Source organism: Piliocolobus tephrosceles, chromosome 9 (assembly GCF_002776525.5).
Source record: "Piliocolobus tephrosceles isolate RC106 chromosome 9, ASM277652v3, whole genome shotgun sequence".
In the NCBI taxonomy this organism is placed as follows: domain Eukaryota; kingdom Metazoa; phylum Chordata; class Mammalia; order Primates; family Cercopithecidae; genus Piliocolobus; species Piliocolobus tephrosceles.
In genome coordinates, this window is record NC_045442.1 from 11,162,786 (window position 1) to 11,187,383 (window position 24,598).

At 46.8% G+C, this 24,598-nt stretch overlaps 2 protein-coding genes across 2 annotated transcripts in view; both read right to left on the reverse strand.

Annotated features, from left to right (window-relative positions):
* Positions 1–6,060, reverse strand: part of DMBT1 (deleted in malignant brain tumors 1) — an 89,781-nt gene extending 83,721 nt beyond the window's left edge. The window contains exon 1 of the mRNA XM_023224398.2: positions 6,000–6,060. Within this exon, the coding sequence (XP_023080166.2) occupies positions 6,000–6,060 (61 nt within the window). The remainder of the gene's footprint in view (positions 1–5,999) is intronic.
* Positions 6,061–19,374: 13,314 nt separating this feature from the next.
* Positions 19,375–20,772, reverse strand: LOC111550734 (adenosylhomocysteinase-like). Its single transcript, XM_023224283.2, has one exon. The coding sequence runs from the start codon at positions 20,698–20,700 to the stop codon at positions 19,375–19,377; it is 1,326 nt and encodes a 441-aa protein (XP_023080051.1). The 5' UTR covers positions 20,701–20,772.
* Positions 20,773–24,598: the final 3,826 nt, after the last annotated feature.

Consider the following 24,598-nt stretch of genomic DNA (forward strand, 5'->3'; position numbering starts at 1 on the left):
GATAAACAAGAAATACTTTTTAAATGTAAGTATGTCCCAAATATTGCATGGGACAAACTTATACAAAAAAGTTATTTTGTATCCAAAATTCACATTTAAGTGGGTGTCCTGTATTTTTATTTGAGGAATCTGTTAACTCTGGATGAAAGGTACCCCAGAGGCAGCAGCAGGCAGGAAGTTCTCTTCACCGACCTTTAGCTAAACCCCAGCCAGGTCAACCGAAGCCCTCCAGCCTCTGTAACCTGCTGAGCACTAGTGTGGGCGGGCCAAGCACATTTGGCACACCTGGCAGTTTCCACACCAACCAACTGCAATGCGTGGTCATCTAGAGTCAGATGTGAGTCCCAAACGTACTTGTGCCAGTGGTACTTGGCATGAAATTAAATTAAATATTAAATACAATAATGAAATATGGGTACAAAAAGAAAGATGTCTTTCTATAAAGATAAGACAGAATGCTTTTTAGCAACTTGGTTTATTCAGTAGAAGAAAGAAAATAAAAATAAGTAGAAGAAAGGTAAATAAAACAATAGAACTATTGCACTTTTATTTGCTTTGCAAATGTTTTTAATGCCAGGTTCCTCTTTAGAGAAACTAAAATTAGAAATAATAGATGATGCATAATGGGCGTGGTTTATGCCAGAAAAGCATTACAGAACTACTGAAGATCCCTGCAGAGAGAAATGCCTACATCAACAAATTAGGGAATCAATGTATGGATTACATGTTTTAAGTTAAAACGAAACATCTAAAGTGTGTAGATCCTAATTTCTGATTTCCCATTTTAAACAACTTTTTTGAATAACCCATCAACTACCTGTCTCAGTTACATTAGAGAAGAGTTCTTCTTAGGCCAGGCGCGGTGGCTCATGCCTTTAATCCCAGCACTTTGGGAGGCTGAGGCAGGTGGATCACAAGGTCAGGAGATCGAGACCTTCCTGGCTAACATGGTGAAACCCCGTCTTTATTAAAAAATACAAAAAATTAGCCGGGCGTGGTGGTGGGCACCTGTAGTCCCAGTTTCTTGGGAGGCTGAGGCAGGAGAATGGTGTGAACCCGGGAACCAGAGCTTGCAGTTAGCGGAGCCAAGATTGCGCCATGGCACTCCAGCCTGGGCGACAGAGCAAGACTCTGTCTCAAAAAAAAAAAGAAAAGAAAAGAGTTCTTCTTGAGAAATGATTCTCAAAGTGGGTTCCATGAAGCATCAGGCAGCGCCTGGGGACTTGTTGAAAATGTAAAGTCTTCGCCTCACCCAGACTTACAAAGTCAGGAACTTCAGATGTGGCACTCAACGCTGTTTTCAGAAGCACTCCCATGATTCTAACACACACTAAGCTTGAAAAATGCTGTTCTGCAGCGTGTGTAAAGGGCACGGTAGCAGCAATGTTATTAGTGTGGTAAGAAAGAATTCATTTACAACCACATACTGAGCTGTGGCTATAATAGATGCTCTTCCACCAGGCGGGGAGAATATTGAGATTATACGACGCCTCCACTGCCCTTTGGAATTAGACTCTAGTGGGTGAAATGAACAGATAAGCAATTAGTAGCTACAGCAAACATGCAGGTAAGCAAGTAGAGCACAGCAAACTAAGGGCTCCAATGGACGGATGTTCACGAGGACAGCAGAAGGTCACATGTGATTGACCCTCAAGTCAATCACTGAGCTATACCAGGCAGGATGGGCAGAGGAAAGCCAGGCAAAGGGGAAGGTCCAAGTTAAAATTAGCACTAAGGAGGCAGAGACACTATGAATGCACTGCTCCTTCAAAACAACCTCCTAAGAAATTAAACTACAAACTGCAAAACTTCTTGAGCGCCTCATGGCAGACAGAGAAGAATCAGGTTTCTGGATGGCGACACTGAGCATAGAAATGTTGATCATTCAAAACTAATTCATAGGTTTCATATAATTTTTATCAAAGAGTTTTTCTTTGTTTGACTAGTTCTTTCAAAAAATAATTCTAAAGTTCACCAGGACAAACAAATAGGCTAAAAATAACCGATACATTCTTGAAAAATAAAAAAATACTGACAGGGCAGGGTGTTAGGAGGATGGAAATGGGATGGGAGAACCTGTGTTCCCCATGGACTTGGGAGGCAGGTGACCGGGGTTCAAGTTCTAGACCCGCCATGTATTTTTTTCTCTGAACACAGACAAGTCATGCAACCTCATCGGTCTTCGTTTCCTCATTTGTAAAAGGGTGATTATGCTACTTCATAAGGTTATTGTGAAGACAAAATCAGAAAACATACGTGTTTAATACATTGTTTGCCACGTAGTCAGTGTTCAAAAACATTATTTGCCCAAAATTAGTAAAATAAAGTGAGATAAACTAAATTAAAGTTATAAAAATTAAAATACAGAAAAAAAAACCTAAGTCAGATATAACTCACACCAGAAAGTAAAATAATTTTCAGAACTCAAGAACTATTTTTTAAAGGCACAAAAATAAGAAACTAGTTACATTTTTATCTGATTCCTGTTAGAAATTTCTAGATTTAAAATCAACAGAAGAAATCAGCTGGGTTTCACACCAGTAATCTCAGCACTTTGGGAGGCTGGGGTAGGCGGATCGCCTGAGCTCAGGAGTTCGAGATCAGCCTAACCAACATGGTGAAACCCTATCGGTACTAAAAATACAAAAATTAGCCAGGTGTGGTGATGGGCACCTGTGGTCCCAGCTACTCGGGAGGCTGAGATAGGAGAATTGCTTGAACCCGGGAGGCAGAGGTTGCAGTGAGCCAAGATCACACCACTGCACTCCAGCCTGGGCAACAGAGCAAGACTCCATCTCAAAAAAAAAAAAAAAAAAAAATCAATTGCAGAAATCACAAAGGAAAACAGCAGTATATTTAATTACATAAAAATATAAAATATGCGTGCGGAAAAAAATCAAGATTAAAAGGCAAACCACAAACTGGGAAAATATTTGTCATCAATATAATGGCAAAGTATAAGTATCCCAAATATATAGTTTATATAAATCAATAAAGAAAACACTAACTTTCCCCAAAATTGGACAAAATACATAAGCAATTCAAAGAAAAGGAGCACAGATGGCTTAAAAAGTGTCCACTCTCACTGTAGACTAAGAAATGCAAACTTAAATGACTCTGGCATTTTTGCATCCAGCAGTTCAGCCAAGATTTTTGAAAAGTAACTTCAGAGCTGGTGAAAGTACAGGAATTGCTACTCTTGTTTTCTACTGGTAGAAGTAAGAATCACTTCTGGAAAATGATTTATCGGTTTTTTTTTTTTTTTTTGGAGACAGAGTCTCACTCTGTCACCCAGGCTGGAGCGCAGTGGCACAATCGCGGCTCACTGCAACCTCCGCCTCCTGAGTTCAAGTGATTCTCATGCTAACAAACGAACACTGGTACCTTCCTACTAAGTTTACTCCAGGCTTTATCTGGATTTCACCAGTTTTTCCTTTTCTGTTCCAGGATCCAATCCAAGAGTTCACATTACTTTTAGGAAGCTGCTTTTGGACAAAACATGAGGAAAATGTCTAGAGTAGCAACACTAAATGGTTCTGAGGCTCTGTCCATGTGCCAGACACTGCATGGGTTGGAACATAACCCCCAGTTATAAATGAGTAAACTGAGACTCGCAGAGGCTCCACAGCGGGCAAGTGGCAGAGGAGGGGCATTGCTGGGGCCAGCCAGTGGGTACCACAGCCCTTCCTGCCCAGCACAAACCTGGGCATACTGAGTTTTTCTCAAGAGTTTGCATGAAGACCAAAGCTGACAGGTGCCTGCCACCTTGGTACTTCCAGCGCAAAGCTCTGTGACCAGGCTCCAAGCACTGAGTAAGATGCCACGGTTCAGTTCATCACCTCAGCTCCCTGCAAGGAGCAGCAAGGGCCAGTGGGCCAGAGCTGTCATCTGAATGCTAATGAATTCGATCCAGATTCAAGCCCTAACAAGCCACTCACCAGTGCTGCCTTTGGACAACCCAATAACCTTTCTGAGCCTCAGTTCCCCCACCTGAAATGTGGAAATAGTTGTTCCTAACTTCAGGGATGTTAGCAGATTTAAATAAGAGAATACGGGTCCACTTCAGAGAGCATGAATTCCCACCTCTGAACGGCAAACACAGGCCTGCTTGCACATGTGTGCGTGTCTGTCCATATGCATGCACATAACATCACAGGCAAACTACAAATTTCCTCAATCCAAGAGCACTGCTGCCTGTTGTTCCTCTGTGGATAAAGACAGGGCAATTCACTCCATCTACAGCGGCTAATGCGAATTCCATGTCACGATTCAGAGACAATCTGGAGGGTGAACTCGGTACTGACAAGAGCTGGGGCTGAGGACGCAGCCTCCCAGTTTCAGATGCTTCTGATGGAGGCAGGATGAGGATGCCCAGTCTCCACTCCCCTGAGGTCCTGGGTCTAGTGACCCCCAGCCCCTCCACACGCTCATCACAGGGCGTGGGCCTGCTCCCTACACCCGGGTGTGATGGCTGGATTTTGGGGTGCTGCTTTCATGAAAGCAAACTCCCAAATGAACCCTAATCTTCAAAGCTCCCCCCGCTGAGCCTAGGGGGAGAGTGAGAGGTCTGGAAGTTATCTGAAAATTAGGTGATTTTTTTACCCTGTCTCCTGAAATTCATAAATCTAGCAAAAGGTGACACAAAAGAAAAAAAAAATGGCAGTAGGAAATATAGAAGAAGGAAGAAAGAAACGAATAAAGAGAGGAAGAGAAAGCAAAAGGGAGGGAAGGAAGGTAGAAAGAAGATAGAAACAAAGGGAGAGAGAGAAATAGGGAGGAAAGGTGATAAGAGCTGCCTGATAGACGAGGAGAAAGAGCGAGAGAGAAAAAGAGAGAGGGAGGGAAGGCGGTAATAGCTGCCTGAGAGATGAAGAGAAACTGAGAGACAGAGAGAGAAGGAAGGTGATAATAGTGCCCAATAGTTGAAGAGAGAGAGAGAAAGGTGAAAGCAGCTCCCCAATAGATAAAGAGAGATGGAGAGGGAAACAGAGAGGAGGGAAGAAGGAGGGATGAAAAGTAATAACTGCCTGATACATGACAGAGACAGGAAGGTACGGTGAGGGGGCGGGGAGAGAAAGGCAGAGACAGAAACAGAGGGAGAAGGAGGGAGAAAAGGTGATAGCTGCCCAAAAGATGGGAAAGAGAGAAAGATACAGAGAGAGAGAAACAGAGAGGCAGACAGAAACAGGGAGAGAGAGGGGAGAGAAAAGGTGATAATAACTACACAATAGATAAGAGAGAAAGATACAGAGAGACAGAGGCATAGAGAGAGGAAGGGAGAGAGACAGAATAGGCAAACTGAGAATCACTTGTTCCCCTAGTATCTCTGCAAAATGCCATTGAGATGCAGCAATCAGCATGCTCTGCCGATGGCTCTCTCACGTTTACCATCTGACTCTAAGAACAGGCAGCTATGCTTGAGTGACTGGGCTTCAAGTGTTTGTTTAAAGCTGTGCATGACAGACAAACTTGGAATTCCAAGACAAACTTGGAATCTTAATGATTTTGCCTGTGCTCAATTACTTGACCTGATTTTGCTCGGCAAATATCAGCCATCAAGCCAGACACACCTGTAGAAAGAAGCCGCATAAAGGGCATTTACAGTGGGAATCCTTTCTGCCCGTTTTCGTAGCACACAAATTGTGTGTTTAACCAATCGCTGCAAAGTTTGAGGGCCTCTTTAATAATACACATCCACCTTTCCTGAACTTCAGGGATTTTTCTAAGACCAATCAATCATTCCTTTAGTTGAATGACTTACTGAAAACATTGACATAATGACTGGCTTTTTCTAACTACAACCATTTATATTTCTCAGCCAGAAACAAAACAAAAAAGAGCCATTCCTCCTGAACACCTGCAAACAATTAGAATTATCAGCAAAGGGCTACCCACTCTTTGATATAAAACTTCCCTTGAAATGGAAACTAGTAGATATAATTTGCTGTCATTGAGTCTGCAGGAGAGAAATTAATGAATATAATAATTAAATGTAATACCTGTAGGTAGAACTTGTCCCCATAATAGACACATTTCAAGGATGACCGTAGAGATCCCCATTTTGCTGGGTTCTCAATTGAATAGAAAATCTTTGACATTTATAGGTACCTAGCTAAAAGGAGGTGTGTCTTCTAGGGTGGCATATTTCTACTGCTGCTATAAATCAATATGAAGGAAGTGAGGGCTTTTGCTAACGGTCAATGGCTAATCTGTGGGAAAAACAGGTGTGTTTGATTGATTGCCATATGAACAATCTGGCTGTTGCCCAACTGCAAACGCACTGACATAAGTGAACAATTTCCAACTTCCTTCTAGGTGAACCTCGAAGACTCCCAAGGGTTTCCTGAATATGGGCTTGATTTTAATCTTGGGGAGTTCAAATTAACCTGTGGGAAGTTTGCCCCAAGGTTTGGGGCCGAACAGGATGTGGGCTGCTGAGCAAATACAAGACACAGTGCCAAGGGGAAAGAATCTCTTAGGGATGGTTTTTCCTGGCAGGACATTCTCTCATCAACCCCTGTGCAGTGCAAGCAACCTCACCTTGGAAGAATGAAGATGACATGAGTGTGGATGTGATCGGAGAGCAGAAGGCATGAGGGATGATTCCATGGAGACCATGAGTCCATAATAACTTTGGCCACAGTCTTCTGGGTCTCACACTAATTCCACAACAGGAGCTGAGAAACGCATGACCTCAAACTGAACTATCTCCAACCATTTCCACGGCTTTGATTTTTTATACTTGACATGCACATTGTATGACCCTCGGAGCTTGGCAAACCCACAAAACCTGCCCCCAACCTCCACCTACACTGCACACAATCCCCCTCATTGGGTTTGCTATGTAAATATCACTTCACTCTTTGGGACCCTCAGAAGTCATCACCAGAGTCTGACAATCCCCCCACACACTCTACCGAGAAGGTTGCCTGATATTTATTTTTTAAAAAAGACACTTGATGGCCAGTAACTCTTGGTTAAAAGCAGGCAGTTTTCCAGGACTTACCTCTGTTTTCCTAGCCTGGGTGAGCTGTGCCCTGCTTCTCAGCTGAGAGGCTGAGGCCATCAAATGACACTTGGCTTCTCTGCCATGCACTGCTCATCAGTAGTCTGTGCTGCATTCTAGAAGGGTACCATGAACCCATGTCCTGGGCCAGCCACCAGTCAGAATTTAGGGCTGGAAGTCTGCCTTTGGCTTCATCTAGATGAAAGTTACATTCAATCCTTGATTTCTTTTTTAATCCTACAACTCTTCCTGTTGTTTCCAGGTGTCTCTTCACCCCTTGAGGAGAACAGGAACACAGAATAGGCTGACTGTGTTTCATCCTCCTACTGCCAGATCAGCAACTGATAAGCATTGAGTGATGACAGAACAGGGTTCCTCACCTACCAGGGGATGCCCAAGACCAGACACACGCTGGATTCCTCTTAGAAGGAGATTGTGATCCCTTGGTTCCTGGAGTGTTGGACTGAGAATGATTATGCAGCTGGGTCTGGGATCCTCAGAGTGTCATGACAGATTAGCATTGTCTGCCGTGAGTGCAGCAGGGAAAGATGATGGTAAGAATACTAAATACCTGTGAACAGGAAGGGGTAATAAGTGTCCTTCTGAGATAAAAGCAGACTGCCTGGTCTTAGAGACAGACCTGCCTGGTGACAATTTCAACAGGGGGTAGCAAGTATTAGTACAAGCTACTATGAGAACGTAAAGAAGAGCATCTAAATCAGATGACGGAGGCCATCCCTCAGAGAGGGTGGCACCAAACAGTCTTGAAATAGCAGTAGGGGCAGCCCAGCAAATGAGAGTGAGAAGACTGGATGAGGAACAGGAGAGATTCTCCCAGCTGTGCAGGAATGGGGGCGGGGAGCCTTCTCCTCCAGGAAAGCGTGATGTCCCAGCTATCTCTCAGCTTGCCAGGGACACCCTTCTTGAGAATATATGGGATTTTCTGAACTGTGCAATCTCCCTGTTTTTGTTGTTTTGACTGCATCCTTTGTCCACGCTGGTTAGCAGAAAAGATCCTAAGACAACAAGGGCTTGTGAGCTTTTTATTCAGGAGACAGCAGGAAGAAGGAAATGGTGAAGCCTAGCTGTCATTTCAAAGCCATCCCAGGTAGGCATCCCAGGTGGGAAATGGGTGACTTCAGTGGAACAAGAAGGATGTGGTGGTCCCGGGCATGCGGGCAGAAGACAATGGGGTTGAGGGTCACCTGCCAACACCGTGTGGGTCCTCGGGCTTCACCGTCAGGTGCCCCATCTTGTCCCAAGGCCATTTTGTGGCTCCTAAGACACCATTTAGAGAGGTCTTTCCTTGGAGGAAGAGAAGGGTTCCGGGGGACAACCCCTTCCAGCAGCCCCTCCCAGAGGACCCTCATCTTCCCCTGCCTACTGGTTAGAAGTATCTGCTTAAACAGCGTGGGGTGGAAGACCACAACCACAAAGTTCCATTTGATTCACCCCAGAACTGCCATGAAGAACAACAGGAAGCAAGAGAAGCCCATTAAAGCTCAGAGACTCGGCGCCCAGGCCCCATTTGCAAAGCACCTTCCCCAGGCAATTTTAAGTGGCTCCCCACAGCACACTCCAGGAGGTCGGACCAAGCCCCTGAATCCCAGCACCAGAAGACTGGTCTTCATGGGGAAGAGCCCCCTACAAGGGTCATATGTGGCTTTTTATTTATTTATTTGAGTCTCGCTCTGTCGCCAGGCTGGAGTGCAGTGGTTCGATCTCAGCTCACTGCAACCTCTGCCTCCTGGGTTCAAGCGGTTCTCCTGCCTCAGCCTCCCAAGCAGCTGGAACTACAGGCGTGCATCCCCACACCCAGCTAATTTTTGTATTTTTAGTAGAAACAGTTTCACCGTGTTGACCAGGATGGTCTCCATCTCTTGACCTTGTGATCCACCTGCCTCGGCCTCTCAAAGTCCTGGGATTACAGGCGTGAGCCACTGTGCCCAGCCATATATGGCTTTTTTAAAGCTACAGAATCCTTTCCTAAATTGGAATTCATGGAGAAGCCCCAAAACCTAAAACAGGGCAGTGGAATCTCCTGACTGTGGTGAGGGAGTCCCCTTCCAGGCCCCTCCCCTAGGGCCACCTGCCATCAGAGCTGACAATTACCTGTGGGTGGCCAAGCCCTCCCTTCATAAGACAGGGCACTGAGAGGCCCAGTAGGGCCCCTGGAGCTGCCAAGCACACAGCCCTGCCACAAAGCTGAACTGGGGTCCCAGGCAGACTTCCCAAACAGGCCGCTGTTCTCCATCTTCTAAATATTCTTTCTACCCACAGACCAGTGCCCTGGGAAGCCAGAGGTAGATGGAGATCAGGAAGGCAGCCCAGGGCCCCTCCCACCTCCCACCTCTGAGGGATCTCTGATTTCTGAGCCAGGAGCCGGTGACCTGACAGAGAGATGAGGACAGAAGGACGGGAGCCTGGTGGGAAGGGTCGGAGCTGTAGCACCTTCCGGCAGCAGCTGATTACCTTCCAGTCCTTGCAACCCATAATTTGTGTGACCAGGGCTCCCCTTCAGGTGTCAGTCTGACCGCAAACTCTAATTGTACCCTCATTGAGTAGCACACTGTAATTGTACCCTCATTGAGTAGCACACTGTAATTGCTCGTCATTGTTATCGTTGTAACTATCTTTTGACGTTGTGTGTCTGATATTTATAATGTCACTCATTTTTGTTGTTCAGAGAGCTGGTCTTCCCAATCAGGTTACAAGGGGACCCCTTCCTACCCTCCTTCACCCACTCCCCCTTGCCCCCCACCACCCCACACCTCCCTGCTGGGCTTTGAGGACCAAGCTGAGATCCGTTGTCTCCTGCTGCCCCTCTGTAATTCCAGTGCCCCAGGCAGAGCAGGTGCTCGGCAGGCAATGACTTTGAAGGTGGGTATGGTGAGCGGCTCACCCATGCTGTCCAGAGGTCCCCAGAAAGAAGTCTTGTGGTTCAACGGGGGCTGGTGATGAGCCAGTTCTCCTTCACCACTCAGCCTCCAGCTGGGGACGATGAGGTACAGAGAGGGCAAGTGACACACAGAGCTGAGACCGTGTCCAGGACAGCAGTCATAGCAGCTGCTGCCTCCCATCTGAAGGACAGATGAGCTCCACGTTCATCAGGATGCCATCCAACCACAGAATCTTCCAGCAACAAACAGCCCTCTAGGGACCCCTGACACACAGAAATCCCATTGCATGCCTCCCATCTTGCTCAGAGTAAGGCTCAAAGCCCCCCCATGGTTTGTAAGGCCCTGCACGAGATACCCCTGCCTCTTTCTCCCCCTTGCCCACTCTAACCATCATCCAGGCCCAGGGCCTTTGCACTTGCTGCTCCCTCTGCCTGAAGACTTTTTCCCCAAATGGCTGGAGACTCTCTCATTCTCCTTCTCCAGAGTTTTTCTAACATAGCACCTCCTCCACGCAGCCTTACTGACTGCCCCTCCCTAGCACTCCCTAACACTCCCATCCTCTCCCCACGGCACTCCTTACCATCTGGCCTCCTTCTATTTCACTTCTTTATTCTTTTGCCTGTCTGCTCTGACTAAAACGCAAGCTGTACAAGTGGGATTTTTGTCTGTTTTATCCATTGCTGTATACTCAGAACCTAGAACAATGCTTCACACATAGTAGTAGATGCTCAAGAAATATCTACATTCAGGCCAGGCACAGTGGCTCCTTCCTGTAATCCCAGCACTTTGGGAGGCCAAGGTGGGCAGATCACTTGTGTTTGTGACCAGCCTGGCCAACATGGCAAACCCTGTCTCTACTAAAAATACTAAAAAATTAGCTGGGAGTGTGGCACATGCCTGTAGTCCCAGCTACTCAGGAGGCTGAGGCAGAAGAATCGCTTGAACCTAGGAGGCAAGGGTTGCAATGAGCTGAGATCATGACACTGCACTCCAGCCTAGGCAACAGAGCAAGACTCCATCTCAAAAAGAAATATATATATATATCTGCAGATTGAATTGACTGGATGAGCATGGGTAGATCTGGAAGAGGAGGACCAGGCCCCTCTGCACAGATGGTTCAAGTGAGTTCTGTGTTTGCCAAAGGATAATGCTGTTCATTCATCTGCTCATTCAGCAAATACACACTAATGCCTCCAATGTGCCAGACACTGCTCTAGGGAGTGGGGCTGCAGCCTGATGCCAGATGGACACGCTCCCTGTCCTCACAGGGAGGCAAAACAGACAACAGACAAGAAATCAATCAGTAGGGAGAAGGATTCAGATTGTGGTAAGAATGATGGAGGAAATGAACAATGTAATGGCATAGAAAGTAGCTGTGGTAGGGAGGACGACTCTGGACAGGGTATTACATTAACCTACTAACTGCCCCTGGCATGGGAAATCTGAGGCTAAGAGAGGTTAAGTAACTTGCTGAAAGTCACACACCCAGAAACTGGCAGAACCAGAGCTTAAATCGATGTCTGACCCCAAAACCTGGTATTTTTCCAAAAGATGCTGAATCTTTCCCCTTCCCACCAAAAGACTGTGTTTCCATTCAAATGATGAGTTTGAGTCCCCTCCACCAAAGGACATCTTGCTATTTGGAACCATTCAAAGGAATAGGTAGAGAAGGAAAACTGGCTCTGAGGTCATCAGGAAGAGTGCAGATTTTTTGACATAAGCCCTACAAAAGGTGGTAAGTGGCCTATTCCCAAAAGAGTGAAGGGAGAATATTTTTAATGGCAACACTAGATCTACACTGACCTGGTTATAATCACAAAGGCAACTAGCAGTTCAGGGGAGGTTTACAGGAAATGGGGAACATAAAAGGAGGTTGAAGCTATGACTCCCGCTCCCGGGACTTCTGTACTACCCTCATTTCTCCACCCCAGATCCCAAGAGCCATTCTGCTTCACCAGCAATCACTGTCCTCCCGAAGTTATTTTGCAACTCTTTCCCATTAAGGCACTTGAGGTTGGTGAAGCACAGTGTGCTGCCTCTCCAAGGGGGTTATTGGAACTGAGCAGAGAAACCCTGGTTACAGGTCCAACGACAAAGTCAACAAAGCACCAGCCAGGGGTAGCCATTTCAGGCGGGACAGCATCACTAAGCCTCAGCCTTTCAGAGTTTGCTCAGCCCAGAGTGATCAGGTTCCAGGAAACCCAGGTACACTAATTGTACTCACCAAAAACTAATTGGTATACCGGGAGGCCAATTCATTCATTTCCAATAGGGTGTATACTTTGGCTCCAGAATTAGTCTGCTTGAGGGACAAAATTGTATACCAACAGTTTGCTTGGGGAGCAAAGAATGAGAACAAGGAAACTGGATGGTGTCCAAAAGAAACTCTTATCAAGATAATGGAACTTGTCCATCCTGCATAAAGAACTGTTCTGGGCTTATCAGCATGACTGCCCTCTCAAATTCCAGACATGAAGCCCTGGTATGGGACACTCTTAAAGAGATATGGGACACTCTTAAAAAGGCCACCTCCAAGCCAGAGCACCCATGACCTTAGGCTGCAGTCAATTCAATTCACTTCATAATTATTCGTGTTCAATTCAAGTTGCTTCAGAAGGGTAGCATTTGTTGGTCTTTTTGTTGAATTACGAGACTGGGGCTCAGTTCCTTTAGAGGAAGTCTTGGGGGTCAAAGGGGGCCGATCATGGTCAATGTCTACCCAAAGGATGTTTCCAGCTGTGGGACATTCTCTCATCCCCTTCAACACTTTTACCCATGACTTGGAAAGGACATAGATGGAGGGATGAATAGGAAGCCAAAGATATCAGCACTATGTATGTCAATCTAGAAAGATTGAAATGAGTGACCAAACAGACATGATCAAGTGTCCCCCAAATCAGACCTGTCCTTAAGCCTAGCAAACAACTGCACAGTTCCTGAACAATGGGGACAGTGAGGACAGTGGGGTGGATTTTACTGATTTGTGTGAAAATAACTGCAGGGTTGCAATTGGCTGGAATTGCCTGGAAGTCCAGTAGAATAAGGATGCCACAAAAAGCAGATGGATTGGGCCAGGTGCAGTGGCTCAGGCCTGTAATCCCAGCAGTTTGGGAGGCCGAGGCAGGTCGGGTGGATCACCTGAGGTCAGTAGTTCGAGACCAGCCTGGCCAACATAGTGAAACCTCGTCTCTACCAAAAATACAAAAATTAGTCGGGCATCATGGTGGCCTGTAATCCCAGCTACCTGGGAGGCTGAGGCAGGAGAATCGCTGGAATCCAGGAGGCGGAGGTTGCAGTGAACTGAGATCACACCATTGCACTCCAGCCTGGGTCACAGAGAAAGACTCCATCTCAAAAAAAAAAAAAAAAAAGAAATGCAGATGGATCTAAGGGCATTCTAATTGTTGCATAGACCCCTGAACCACTTCCATCTGAATGGACCAGACCATACCTCGAGTACCAGCATAGCTGGAACCAATCAGTCCATGCATGATAGTACTGGTTCTCAGAGCACAGGCCTTAGGCCACTAGCATCAGCATCACCTGACAACTTGCTAGATCTGCAAAATCTGAGGCTGCAGAGTGGGACCCAGCAATGTGTGTTTTAACAAGCCTTCCAGGGGGATTCTGAGGCTTGCACAACACAGAGAACATCTGCACGAAGCAAACTTGTAAGGAACACTGCTCTGTTTGCCAGGCCGGCTCCCCATCCAGGCACACGTAGGTGGGTAAGTCATGGACCCTGCACTCCAGGGATGAAGCAGAGCCAGGGGCCATGGGGAAGGAAGATATTTCAGAGATGATGGGAACTACAGTGAGAAACATGGGCTGGGGGCTGAATGGATATCAGGGAAGGCAGGACAAAGGGGACCAAGGAGCCCAGAATGACTCCCAGGTCTGATTGGATTCATTGCCACCAAGTGTGGATGCCACCACATGAGACAGGGAACCCAACGGGAGGGGTGGGCTCTGGAGACAGTGAGTGCATTCCAGGCTCTGCTGCAGCCCTCTTCTCCCTCCCACTCCTGATGGGCTCCAGCTACTCCCACTGAGCCTAGCCCTCTCCACCCAGTGCCTGCTTCCTGTCCATCCTCCAACTACTCACTGGTCATCTCCACCTAAATGAAAGCTTAACCTGTACACCAAGGGCATTTAGCCCTGGCGAGGGTAGGACAGGGCCCTGACCTAAGGTACATAGAAGGACTAACAAAAGCCCATCAGCAGCTGGGGTTGGGCCACAAATAAAAGGAGCCCACGTCCACTCGACTGTGGGGTCTTTGGCAGCCACACTCAGCCCCACGGGTTAGAGTGAAGAAAACAGTCCCCGGTGGTTCCAGGGGTGAGGGTCTGGAAGGCGAGGAAAGAGATGGTCATGGGTGTGATATCGGGGCCGGGTAATGGTTGTAAGAGGTATCAGGGAAATGGGATGTGGCTCCATCACCAGCCGTGTGGCTGCCATCAGGGGAGGGAGGGCTGGGGCCCAGGGCCGAGTGGAGACTGGCACATCAGACCACAGTCCTGGAAGCTGCTATGGTCAGTGTGTGGCCATGGGGCTAAGGAGCCAAAATGGAATAAAGACAAGGCCCTTGGGCACAGAAGCTGGAGAGATCCCTAAAAATCACAAGACAAATCTGATGTTGTCCTATGAAATAAACCCTTCAGTGGCAACCCCAGTGTGCTCCACATGAAGCCCAAGCTCCATGGCAGAGCCTCTAGCTAGGGCCACAGGTCCCAGTCCAGCTGCTTTTTTTTCCCCCCTTTTCTTTCTTTCTTTCTTTCTTTCTTTTTTTTTTTTTTTTTTTTTTTTTTTTTTGAGACGGAGTTTTGCTCTTTTTACCCAAAGTGGAGTGCAATGGCACAATCTCGGCTTACCACAACCTCCGCCTCCCAGGTCCAAGCAATTCTCCTGTCTTAGCCTCCCAAGTAGCTGGGATTACAGGTATGCACCACCACGCCCAGCTAATTTTGGATTTTTAGTAGAGACAAGGTTTCTCCATGTTGGTCAGGCTGGTCTTGAACTCCCAACCTCAGGTGATCAGCCTCCCAAAGTGCTGGGGTCACAGATGTGAGCCACCGTGCCTGGCCCCAGTCCTGCTTCTTTTTTCTTTTTCTTTTTTTTTTTTTTTGCAATGGAGTCTCGCTCTGTCACCCAGGCTGGAGTACAGTGACATGATCTTGGCTAACTGCAAGCTCTGCCTCCAGGGTTCACTCTGTTCTCCACCTCAGCCTCCTAAGTAGCTGGGACTACAGGCTCCTGTCCTGCTTCTTATCCCAGGGCAGTGATTGCTTCAGCCCCCTTCCCCTTAACCAAGCAAGGGGGGTGGGTTGGGATAGTATGTGGTCACCTCCCCTAAAGTCATCCCCTGTGCACATCTGGCCCCTGCTGACGGTCCTCCTGCCCTCTGACCTACAGCCAAACCAGCCTGCCTTCTCCACCTCTCTTTCTCACCTTCAGCCAGAAGCACGGGCCTTTCGAGTCAGTGAAACCACAAGGGGGCAGAAGAGGAAGGCAGTGTGATCAACAGGAGGCAGGGGACGCTGGTGACAAACGGTGCTGTGCCTTCACAACTCACCATGCCCAAGGATTGGAGGGAAGATACACAGGAGCCCGGTCCTGAGCAGAAGCCCAGCAAGGCCCTTGTAGGGCCTCTGGGCAGGGCATCAGCCCAAGTCACCCATGCTCCAGTCATGGAGACGTTGTCATTGCCAGCCTATTATTCCTACACTGAGGATGGTGGTCGTGGCTCTGGACTGCAAGCAAAGCAGGCCAAGTTGAGCGGCTCAGAGGACACCCACCACCCAGAAGGAAAGCCTTAAAAAAGGGGGAGCGGGGGGCAAGGATCTGTTGCCCATATTGGCTGAAGAGCCGACTGTGGTCCCAAAGTGAGCTCAGTGGCAGGTGTGGCCCTAGGGGCCCTGAAGCTCTGGCCATGCCCCTCTGTCCCAGAGAGCTGGTTCATATAGAGTTTAAGGCAGAGGCCCAAATCCACCGCTCACTCATCAACAACTACCAAGTCAGCCGTGGTTGAGAGCTTGGCAGGTAGTGTTGAAAACTACAACAAATACTCTAAGGAAATTGGAACAAAGGAAGAGTTTTAAACACGTATAGGGCAATGACAAGCACACAACACTCAGCCAAACCAAAGGACAAAGAGCCACTGGTGTCACCACAGCTAAAGAGGGGCATGGCCACAATGGGGTCCCTATGCCTGACCAGTGAGGAGGGAAACCGCAATGGATGGCCTCCATGAAGCTATCACTGGCACTCAGCTAGTTCCTTGAGTGGGAAATATTCCATTTATATTTCCTTCTTCCTCGTCATAGCACCAGGCCCGGGAGCCAGTGCCTCTGTGTGTGTGTGCATGTGTGCTGTGTGTGTGCAAGTGCTCGAGTGTGGGCAGGTGCGTGTGCACATAGGTATGGGTGCATGGGTGTGCATATATGTGTGCATGCACATGAGTGTGTGTGCACATGTATGGGGGCACATGTTTGTATGTAGGGGGCACATGCATATGTGTGTGCATGCAGGGAGGCACATGCTGTGTGGGAGCACCTGTGTGTGTGTGCACGTGTGTGAGCGTATGTGTGTGCCCATGCATATGGCAGTAACTCACAGTAGATGCACAACCAACACCCATTGTGGATGTAATTGAATAAACACATTTTTTCATGGCATTCAAGGCCATGGTGGTGGTTTTGATGGGAGTGAGGGGTCAGCACCAGGGGAACCAGGAGGTCCAGCACAGCAAAGAGCTGGTCCCAGCAGCTCTGGGAAGGTGGAGTGTCAGCCCCGTGAAAGGAGCTGCCACTCCTCCCCCCGGTGGAGTGGAGCAGCTGCACCCTCCATCACCTCTGCAGTCATACCCTCCCCAAGACTGTGGCAACTTGGGCAGTTTGTTTCCCTTGCTCCAAAGCATTTGATGCAATTTTCACAATTTTCACAATGCAACAGCAAAGAATGAAGTGGTTAGGAAGACCACATAAATGGAAAAATAATGGTAGACTAGGGAAACAAAGGCAGGGTACATTGAGAACATAAAATTGAGGAATACCACAAGGCCTTCCGCTAGAGGAAGTTGGCTACAATAGATCAACTTGAATTGTGGCTCTAAAGTTCCTAGCAGCCAAAGCAAACAAGGAAACAAGATCAGTGCTTATAAAACATAACCCATTTGCTGTTCTTAGGCATTACTTCTGTTCTCAGGGCCTGAAAAAATGTTTCCCATGTGGCCTCATGGAGGGCTTGCCTGGGAGAAGGGCTGTGGCTTTCAAATCATGTTTCCACATCCCAGAGACGTTGGGAGTGATGAAACGGGGGAGAAGGGATGAGCTCAGATCCTGGGTCTTCTTCCTCCCCACAATCTCAGCTCCTACAAAGCAGCTCTGCTTTTCTGGGTAACACTTAGAATGCTGCCCAGAGCTGGCAGCTGCTCATTTCAATTCACAGCTGCCAGAAATATCACCCCTTTGGCTTCGTTAAAATTTCTTCTGTCCGTTTTCTAGCATCCAAGACTCCCAGGAGCCTTTCCCTTTTCTAGGCCAACAGAGCTCTCAGTAAGACCCAGGAAGCCTGTATCTGGGTCCCTGTCCCCTTCTCTTCATCCGCCTCCTCACTCCCACCATGCCTAGGCGATGTTCTCAAGCCTTACCTGGGCTCACAAGCCCCCTGGGAGGGTAGAGTTTCTCCTGAAATTGCTGTTCTCTCAAGAATTCTCCTGTAGGGCTTTTTTCTCCTCTCCTCAGACAGCGAAGAGAAGGGAAAAAAGCCAAACACTCAACAGGGAGGGAAAGGCTGTGTCCCTAACATAAAATATTCCAAGTGTTCTTGATTATAGTGCATCATGGATTATATCTAAAACATATTAATGACCACAGTGAGAGAGGAAGGGCGAAACAGCACATTAAAAGTACATCTCATTTGCAAGACAATTCCCAATTTCACATTAAAATTGCATAAAAGACATGCCTATTAGAATTAACAAAATTGATTTATTAGAAAGGGCTGTCTTTTTACATTTTTTCCCCACACAAGAATTTAGAGGCCCCTAACCAATGTCTCTCATTTTTTGAGGAGGATATTGAGATCCGAATGGTTACAGACCTTCCCCCATCCCCCAGTTAAAGGTCTCTTGACTCACCTGCTGCCTCTTTATGGGTTTCCAATGGCTTATCATCTTATAACTCCTTGATAAGGCACTGCCTTTCCATTAGCAGCTGCTAAGAAAGGTAGCAGGTAAGTAGAGATAAGATTGGAAGAGGTAAAGAGAGTCAGATTTTTCTACACTGGCTTCCTGGTTAGACTAGGAACCTATTATCTTCCCATCGCTTTGTGGCCCAAAGGTTAGGAGGTCCTTCCTGAGGATACAGGAGATAAGTTCCAGAACCTTCTGGAAAGTGTCTTACCTGAACCATGGAAGCTTACAGAGAATAGGAGCCCATTAAAAGCCCTTTTTGTGTTTCTGTGTTGCTAAATGCAGTGGCAGACTGACGAGGTTGCTCAGGACTGATTCCAAATTCGGGGCCATGAGCTGTGCTGGGCGGTATATAAGCATTATCAGGTGTGTTGGTTTAAAATATGCATGCCTGGGCCTCACACCCCACGGATTCTAATATGCTAAGGTTGATATAAGGCCTAGAGAGGTTGTTCAAGCTTCCCAGATGATTTTAATTGTGGTGAAATAGCTACAATTCCCAGGCGATGGGGATGCATGGCCAGGTGTGTGAGAACTGAGGCCTACAGGTGCTGAGCATGCCCACCTGGCCACAAACCCAGGTGGAGATTCACCTTGATGCAGTCTCATACTCATTTGGGAATAGAAGAAAGGAAGTTTGAGCTGCAAGGCAGTGATCTCAAAGAGCTCACAGAGGACTCTATTTAATTCAGTGGGAAATGGGAAACTCTGGCAGGTTCCTGAGGAGGGTAGTGATAAGAGATGAATTTTGTAAAGACAAAAGATAGAACAGTGTGTCTGTATTGAGATGCATGGAGATGCACACATTTCTTGAGCACAACTGCACCAAATAGCCTGTGCCAAGGGTCTGGAAAGCTACAATCCCTGCCTGAGAAATTTATAATCCAGTTGGGGAGAAAAGTCACTGGTGTGTCGGAAAATAACCAATGCAAACCACTAAGCCACTTCAAGACCTGTGAATCAGAACTGGCACTAGAGATGTGTACTACAAACCTAAGAAGACACTTGACTTTAAGAAAAAAGACTTAGGTGAAATCAGAGACCTCTGTAAGCTTGAATTTGGGAGAACAGCTAAGAGTTAGATGGATGTTAGTGAAAGATTTCTGAGATGGTACCTGGCAGTGCCTAGACATTCATAAGTTCAAATCTTAATTTATGTTATGGATTACTTTTTTAGAAATAGAAGACCAGTGGTTGTTTTGAATTATTACTTGTAGAAATTGTTTTCTAAATGTAAAGGTGAAAATAAAGCCACTAACAGAGACCAGGTTGTCTGTCATGGTGTATCAGGAGGGCAGCACGTGCTCCTGTGCACGGGCAGATCCGGCTTGAAGGGGCCATCACGGGACATGCCCAGGTACTGGGCTTGCTTCTCAGTCAGCTTGGTCAACTTCACATTCAGCTTGCCCAGGTGGGCTTCAGCCACTGCCTCATCCAGCTTCTTGGGCAGGAAGTGAACCCCAACGGGGTACTTGTCTGGATGGGTCCACAGCTCGATCTGTGCCATCACCTGGTTGGTGAAGGAGTTACTCATCTCGAAGCTGGGGTGGCCCATGGCACAACCCAGGTTGACCAGCCAACCCTCAGCCAGCAGGATGATGCGGCGCCCATTCTTCAGCCGGTACCAATCCACCTGCGGCTTGATGTTCACCTTCTCCACAGCATTCTCATTGAGCCACTTGATATCGATCTCCACATCAAAGTGTCCAGTGTTACACACAATGGCATCATCCTTCATCTGCTCAAAGTGCCGGCCAAGGATGATGTCAACACAGCCTGTGGTGGTGACAAAGATGTTGTCCTCCTGACAGGCCTCATCCATGGTGGTCACCTCATAGCCTTCCATGGCAGCCTGCAGTGCGTTGATGGGGTCAATCTCAGTGATGATGACACGGGACCCGAAACCCTGCAGGGCCTGGGCACAGCCCTTGCCCACATCGCCATAGCCTGCTACCACCGCTACCTTGCCGACAATCATCACATCTGTGGCCCGCTTGATGCCATCTATGAGGGACTCCCGGCAGCCATAGAGGTTGTCAAACTTGCTCTTGGTGACGGAGTCATTGACATTGATGGCAGGCACCTTGAGGATCCCATTGGCCATCATCTTGTAGAGGCTGTGGACCCCAGTCGTTGTCTCCTCAGAGATGCCTCGGATGCCTGACAGGAGCTGCGGGTACTTGGTGTAGATGAGGTTGGTGAGCTCGCCCCCGTCATCCAGAATCATGTTGAGTGGCCCGTCCTTGAAGTACAGCGTCTGCTCAATGCACCACAGGTACTCCTCGTCCGTTTCACCCTTCCAGGCATATACTGGAATGCCAGCCTTGGCAATGGCAGCTGCCGCATGGTCCTGGGTGGAGATGTTGCAGCTGGACCACTGCACCTCAGCACCCAGGGCGACGAGGGTCTCAATGAGGACGGCCGTCTCCACCGTCATGTGCAGGCAGCCGGCGATACCAGCGCCCTTCAGTGGCTTGGAGGCCAAGTACTGCTCCCGCATACGCATCAGCCCCGGCATCTCGTTCTCAGCAATGTCCAGGGCCTTGCGTCCCCAGGCAGCCAGTCCGATGTCAGCGACTTTGTAGGGCAGTTTGTCAGACATGCTGGCGGCGCTCGTGATAGAAACAGGCGAAGGGGGCTGGGCCTTAGTCTGGGGACACGCACTGGGCGGGCGGCACCGGATAGGATTTGTTTTATTTTAAAGAGCAAAATATATCATCCTTGAGGGTTCTCCTGCCTTGTCGGATCATGCCCAGGGTCCCAAGTGTGGTCTCATGTACCTCAGCTCCGACCTGGTCTCTCCCTGTGGTTCTCTGACATTGTATTGAATCCCGGTCCTCTCCACTCTACCCATCACTGCAGCCTTGTAGAAGCAGGTCTTGTGTGACATGCTTCCTGCCCAGGCCAGTTGGCTCAAGCAGTGGTGGGTGACTCTAGTGTCCAAGAATCTGGGTTTAGTGCCCATGCCTTTGCTGGCCCCCAGGTAGCCAGCCCCAAAACTCTGCTCTGTGATTTAAAGTAACCATAGCACTCTATTACTGAAGAAGGACCCAAGCAAGTTTTCTTCCTGGAGCAGGGAAAGATACTATCGAGGCAGGAGAACGGGGTGAACCCGGGAGGTGGAGCTTGCAGTGAGCCGAGATCGCGCCACTGCACTCCAGAATGGGTGACAGTGTGAGACTCCATCTCAAAAAAAAAAAAAAAAAAAAAAAAATTAAGATACAAAGATGAAAAGTAAGTTTGCATTTTGATTATACCATGGATTATGTTTATTCAATGTATCAACCATACTAGTGAATTTCTAAAGGACAAATACAACTTTCAAATAAGGCACAAAATAATAAAATGAACAACTCACCACCATACACATCAAACATTACCACCTAATCCCAAAAGATTTACGGGTCAAATGTCATCCCTAGAGAGGTTCTTCATTACGTTCTTCTTCACATAGCAAAACTGTCCCAGAATATGTAGCATTCTGTGAATGAAACTCTATTTTTACGGGAACTTAGGGAGGTTGGCTATTTATAGGAATCTGTGAGGACTCCCTTTGTACATTGAAAAATCATTTCCGAGTTATTTGGGGGTGGAGATTAGTCTGGCTTCCTAAGCATCAGCTTGCTCAAAGAAATCTTTAAAGTTTTCTTTCCATTGTAGCTGAGAAAATGGAAAAAAAGTGGCAGATAGGTTGGCCTTCTAACAAGAGAGGCTGAGTGTAGAGACTCACACCTGTAATCCCAGCACTTTGGGAGGCCAGAAGCATGGGTTCAAGACCAGCCTGGCCACCATAGTGAGCCCTTGCCTCTAGAAAAAAAAAAAAAAAAAACTTAGCGGGCATGGTGGCATGTGCCTGCAGTCTTAGCTATTCAAGAGGCTGAAGTGAGAGGACCGCTTGAGCCCAGGAGTTCCAGGTTACAATGAGATTGCACCACTGCACCCCAGCCTGGGCAAGAGAGCCAGACCCTATCTCTAAAATAAAAGAGCAGGAGTACCCAGCCTTAAACCCACAGGAGGAAGAAAGGCCCCATTCCTTCATGCATGGGTATTCTCCCTCGGGACCTCTTTCACAGCCTTCCTATGCCACTCCCACTGTCTCTCTTTGCCTCCAGGAGGCATCCAGAATGTTGCAGCCATCTGTCACCATGAGCTCTGAAATAACACCTAAAGCTGCAGGGTGTGCATTCAGATAGATGCTCTTCGTTAGGGCATCTAGCCGGGGCTTGCTGTGTGCAACTGTCTTCATCACAGATAATGTATCTGTAATATCTGAGGATCTCTTGACAAGAAAGGACTTGCTAAGAAGCCAACTTATCCACCTGTCAGTCTTCCAGTTAAAACACCTCTTCAACCACCCCCAGAGGGTAAAATCTACATGTTTTCAAACATTTATAACATGAGCTTCTACAACTCTTAGTCACCCTTTTTTATGGGAAACCATGCACAAAAGTCACAAGATAAACGTTAGCCACTGCCCAAAATAAAGAAAGGAAAATGCTCGTCTGTCTCTGTCCCAGCCCTGCTGGGGCAATATCCCTCCGTCTTCCTCTGAGACCTGCAGAAACAGGATTGGGCTGGACTGGCCAATGGTCATGCTCCTTCACCTCTCACCTGGCTAAGCTGCAGCCTCTCCCCTACTTAAGCACATGTGCACGTGTGTGCATGCATAAACACACCCAGAGAACCAAAAGAGATTCAGGTGGAAGCCAAATATGAAATGAAGCCTATCATTCAGGATTTCTTTTTTCAAAATTCATTTTGAACTTCTTATTTCAGCAGCAGTCTGCTCCGGTTCAAATATTCTGAGAATGTGTCTCCCGCCACATAACACGCTTCATGTTGCCTTTCCTCATTCTAAATGGGCCACATTCATGGACTTTGAAGAATTACCGTTTTAACATTTCCCCTTTCCTGATTTTATAAACTTTTCTTCAATACCACTGCAGCTCATCTTTCTATTCCTAAGTGTCTTCCTTTGTCTGTCGTCACATGGTGGCATATCTATATGTATGAGCAGCATTTTAATTCTTTGACCATGCTCACTTCCAGTATTCCTTAAAAAAGTCATGATTATGGGCCTTTGTGCTCACTCACACAGCCTCCAGAGAGTCACTTGCACTTTCTCCTGGCCCCTCTGCTGAAGAGCCTAGTGGCATTCAACCGTTTGTCTTTGGAGGGTTTTTGCTCTTTTCTTCATTCTCTTCCACTGTGGATTAGAGGAATTGTGCTGATAGGGCTGACATCCCATATGCCACAGCATCCATGACTAGAGAGAACAAGCCCTCTTTTTTTCTGTTGTTCCTATTCAAAAAATTGGGGAAGGATTCTGATTGGGTTAATTTAGATCACATGCTTACCCTGAGCCAATCAGCTAAGTAAGGCCAACTGTGCCATCTTCAAGAATATGGCGATGCCCAATCAAATGGATAGAGCAGTTTCCAGAAGCAATTGAAAATCTATTCTCAAGAGAACTGAAGACAAAGTACTCAAAACAATAGACACAATAATTAGCAGGGCATGATGGCAGGCACCTGTAATCCCAGCCACTCAGCAACCTGAGGCAGGAGAATCGCTTGAACCCTGGAGGCAGAGGTTGCAGTAAACTGAGATGGAGCCACTGCACTCCAGCCTGGGTGACAAAGCGAGATTCTGTCACAAAAAAATAAGACACTCACAGTAAAGTATGTGTAAGCCTGCAGGTAGGTGTAATGAACTATGATAACTTTGCTGCCTGAAGACATGTTTATACCTAATAAACACATCACAAAGAAGTTATCAAAATGCCAATAACTACTACACTAATTTAATATAGATTCTGAATAACTTTAAGTTTTTCTAGAAAAAGTTAGAGTTCAGTATTAACTTAAAATTTTAAATTTAAGGATAAGAATTAAAAATAAGAAATACACAATTTACAGCCTCCACATCAGCAAAGGAGAAAAATGGGGAACATTAAAAAACTTCAAAGACAGGCTGGGAAAGAAATGCAAACAACAAGGATGGTAAACAGAAAATACAGAAGATGTTTGAAATGAAGTTTAAATGTGTAAGAAATCACACTAAACCTGTAGAAATGGATTAAACTAACTTTTTAAAAGAGACTATCCATATGTATTGTTTTTAATCAGGCTGCGTCTGTCCTATCTATAAAAGTTATGCCTAAAACAAAATGACATAGAAAGATTGGGAAAAGATGTACTATGCAAATACTCAACAAAAGTTTGCATGGTGATATTAATTTGTAGTAAAACATTATATAATTATACTAAAAATTATTAACAGACATAAAGAGGATGGCTACATAAGAATAAAAGAAACATTGCACCAAAATTTGGCTGCATCTACCAAAATAATCTTGAAACATGCTGAGCAAAACCTGACATAATTGCAAGCAGAAATTAATAAAACCACAACCATCATGGAAGATTTTAGCTCCGACACTATACATCAAGCAAGTACAAAATTCGTAAAAATATAGAAGGGTTATATATGAAAGGGAG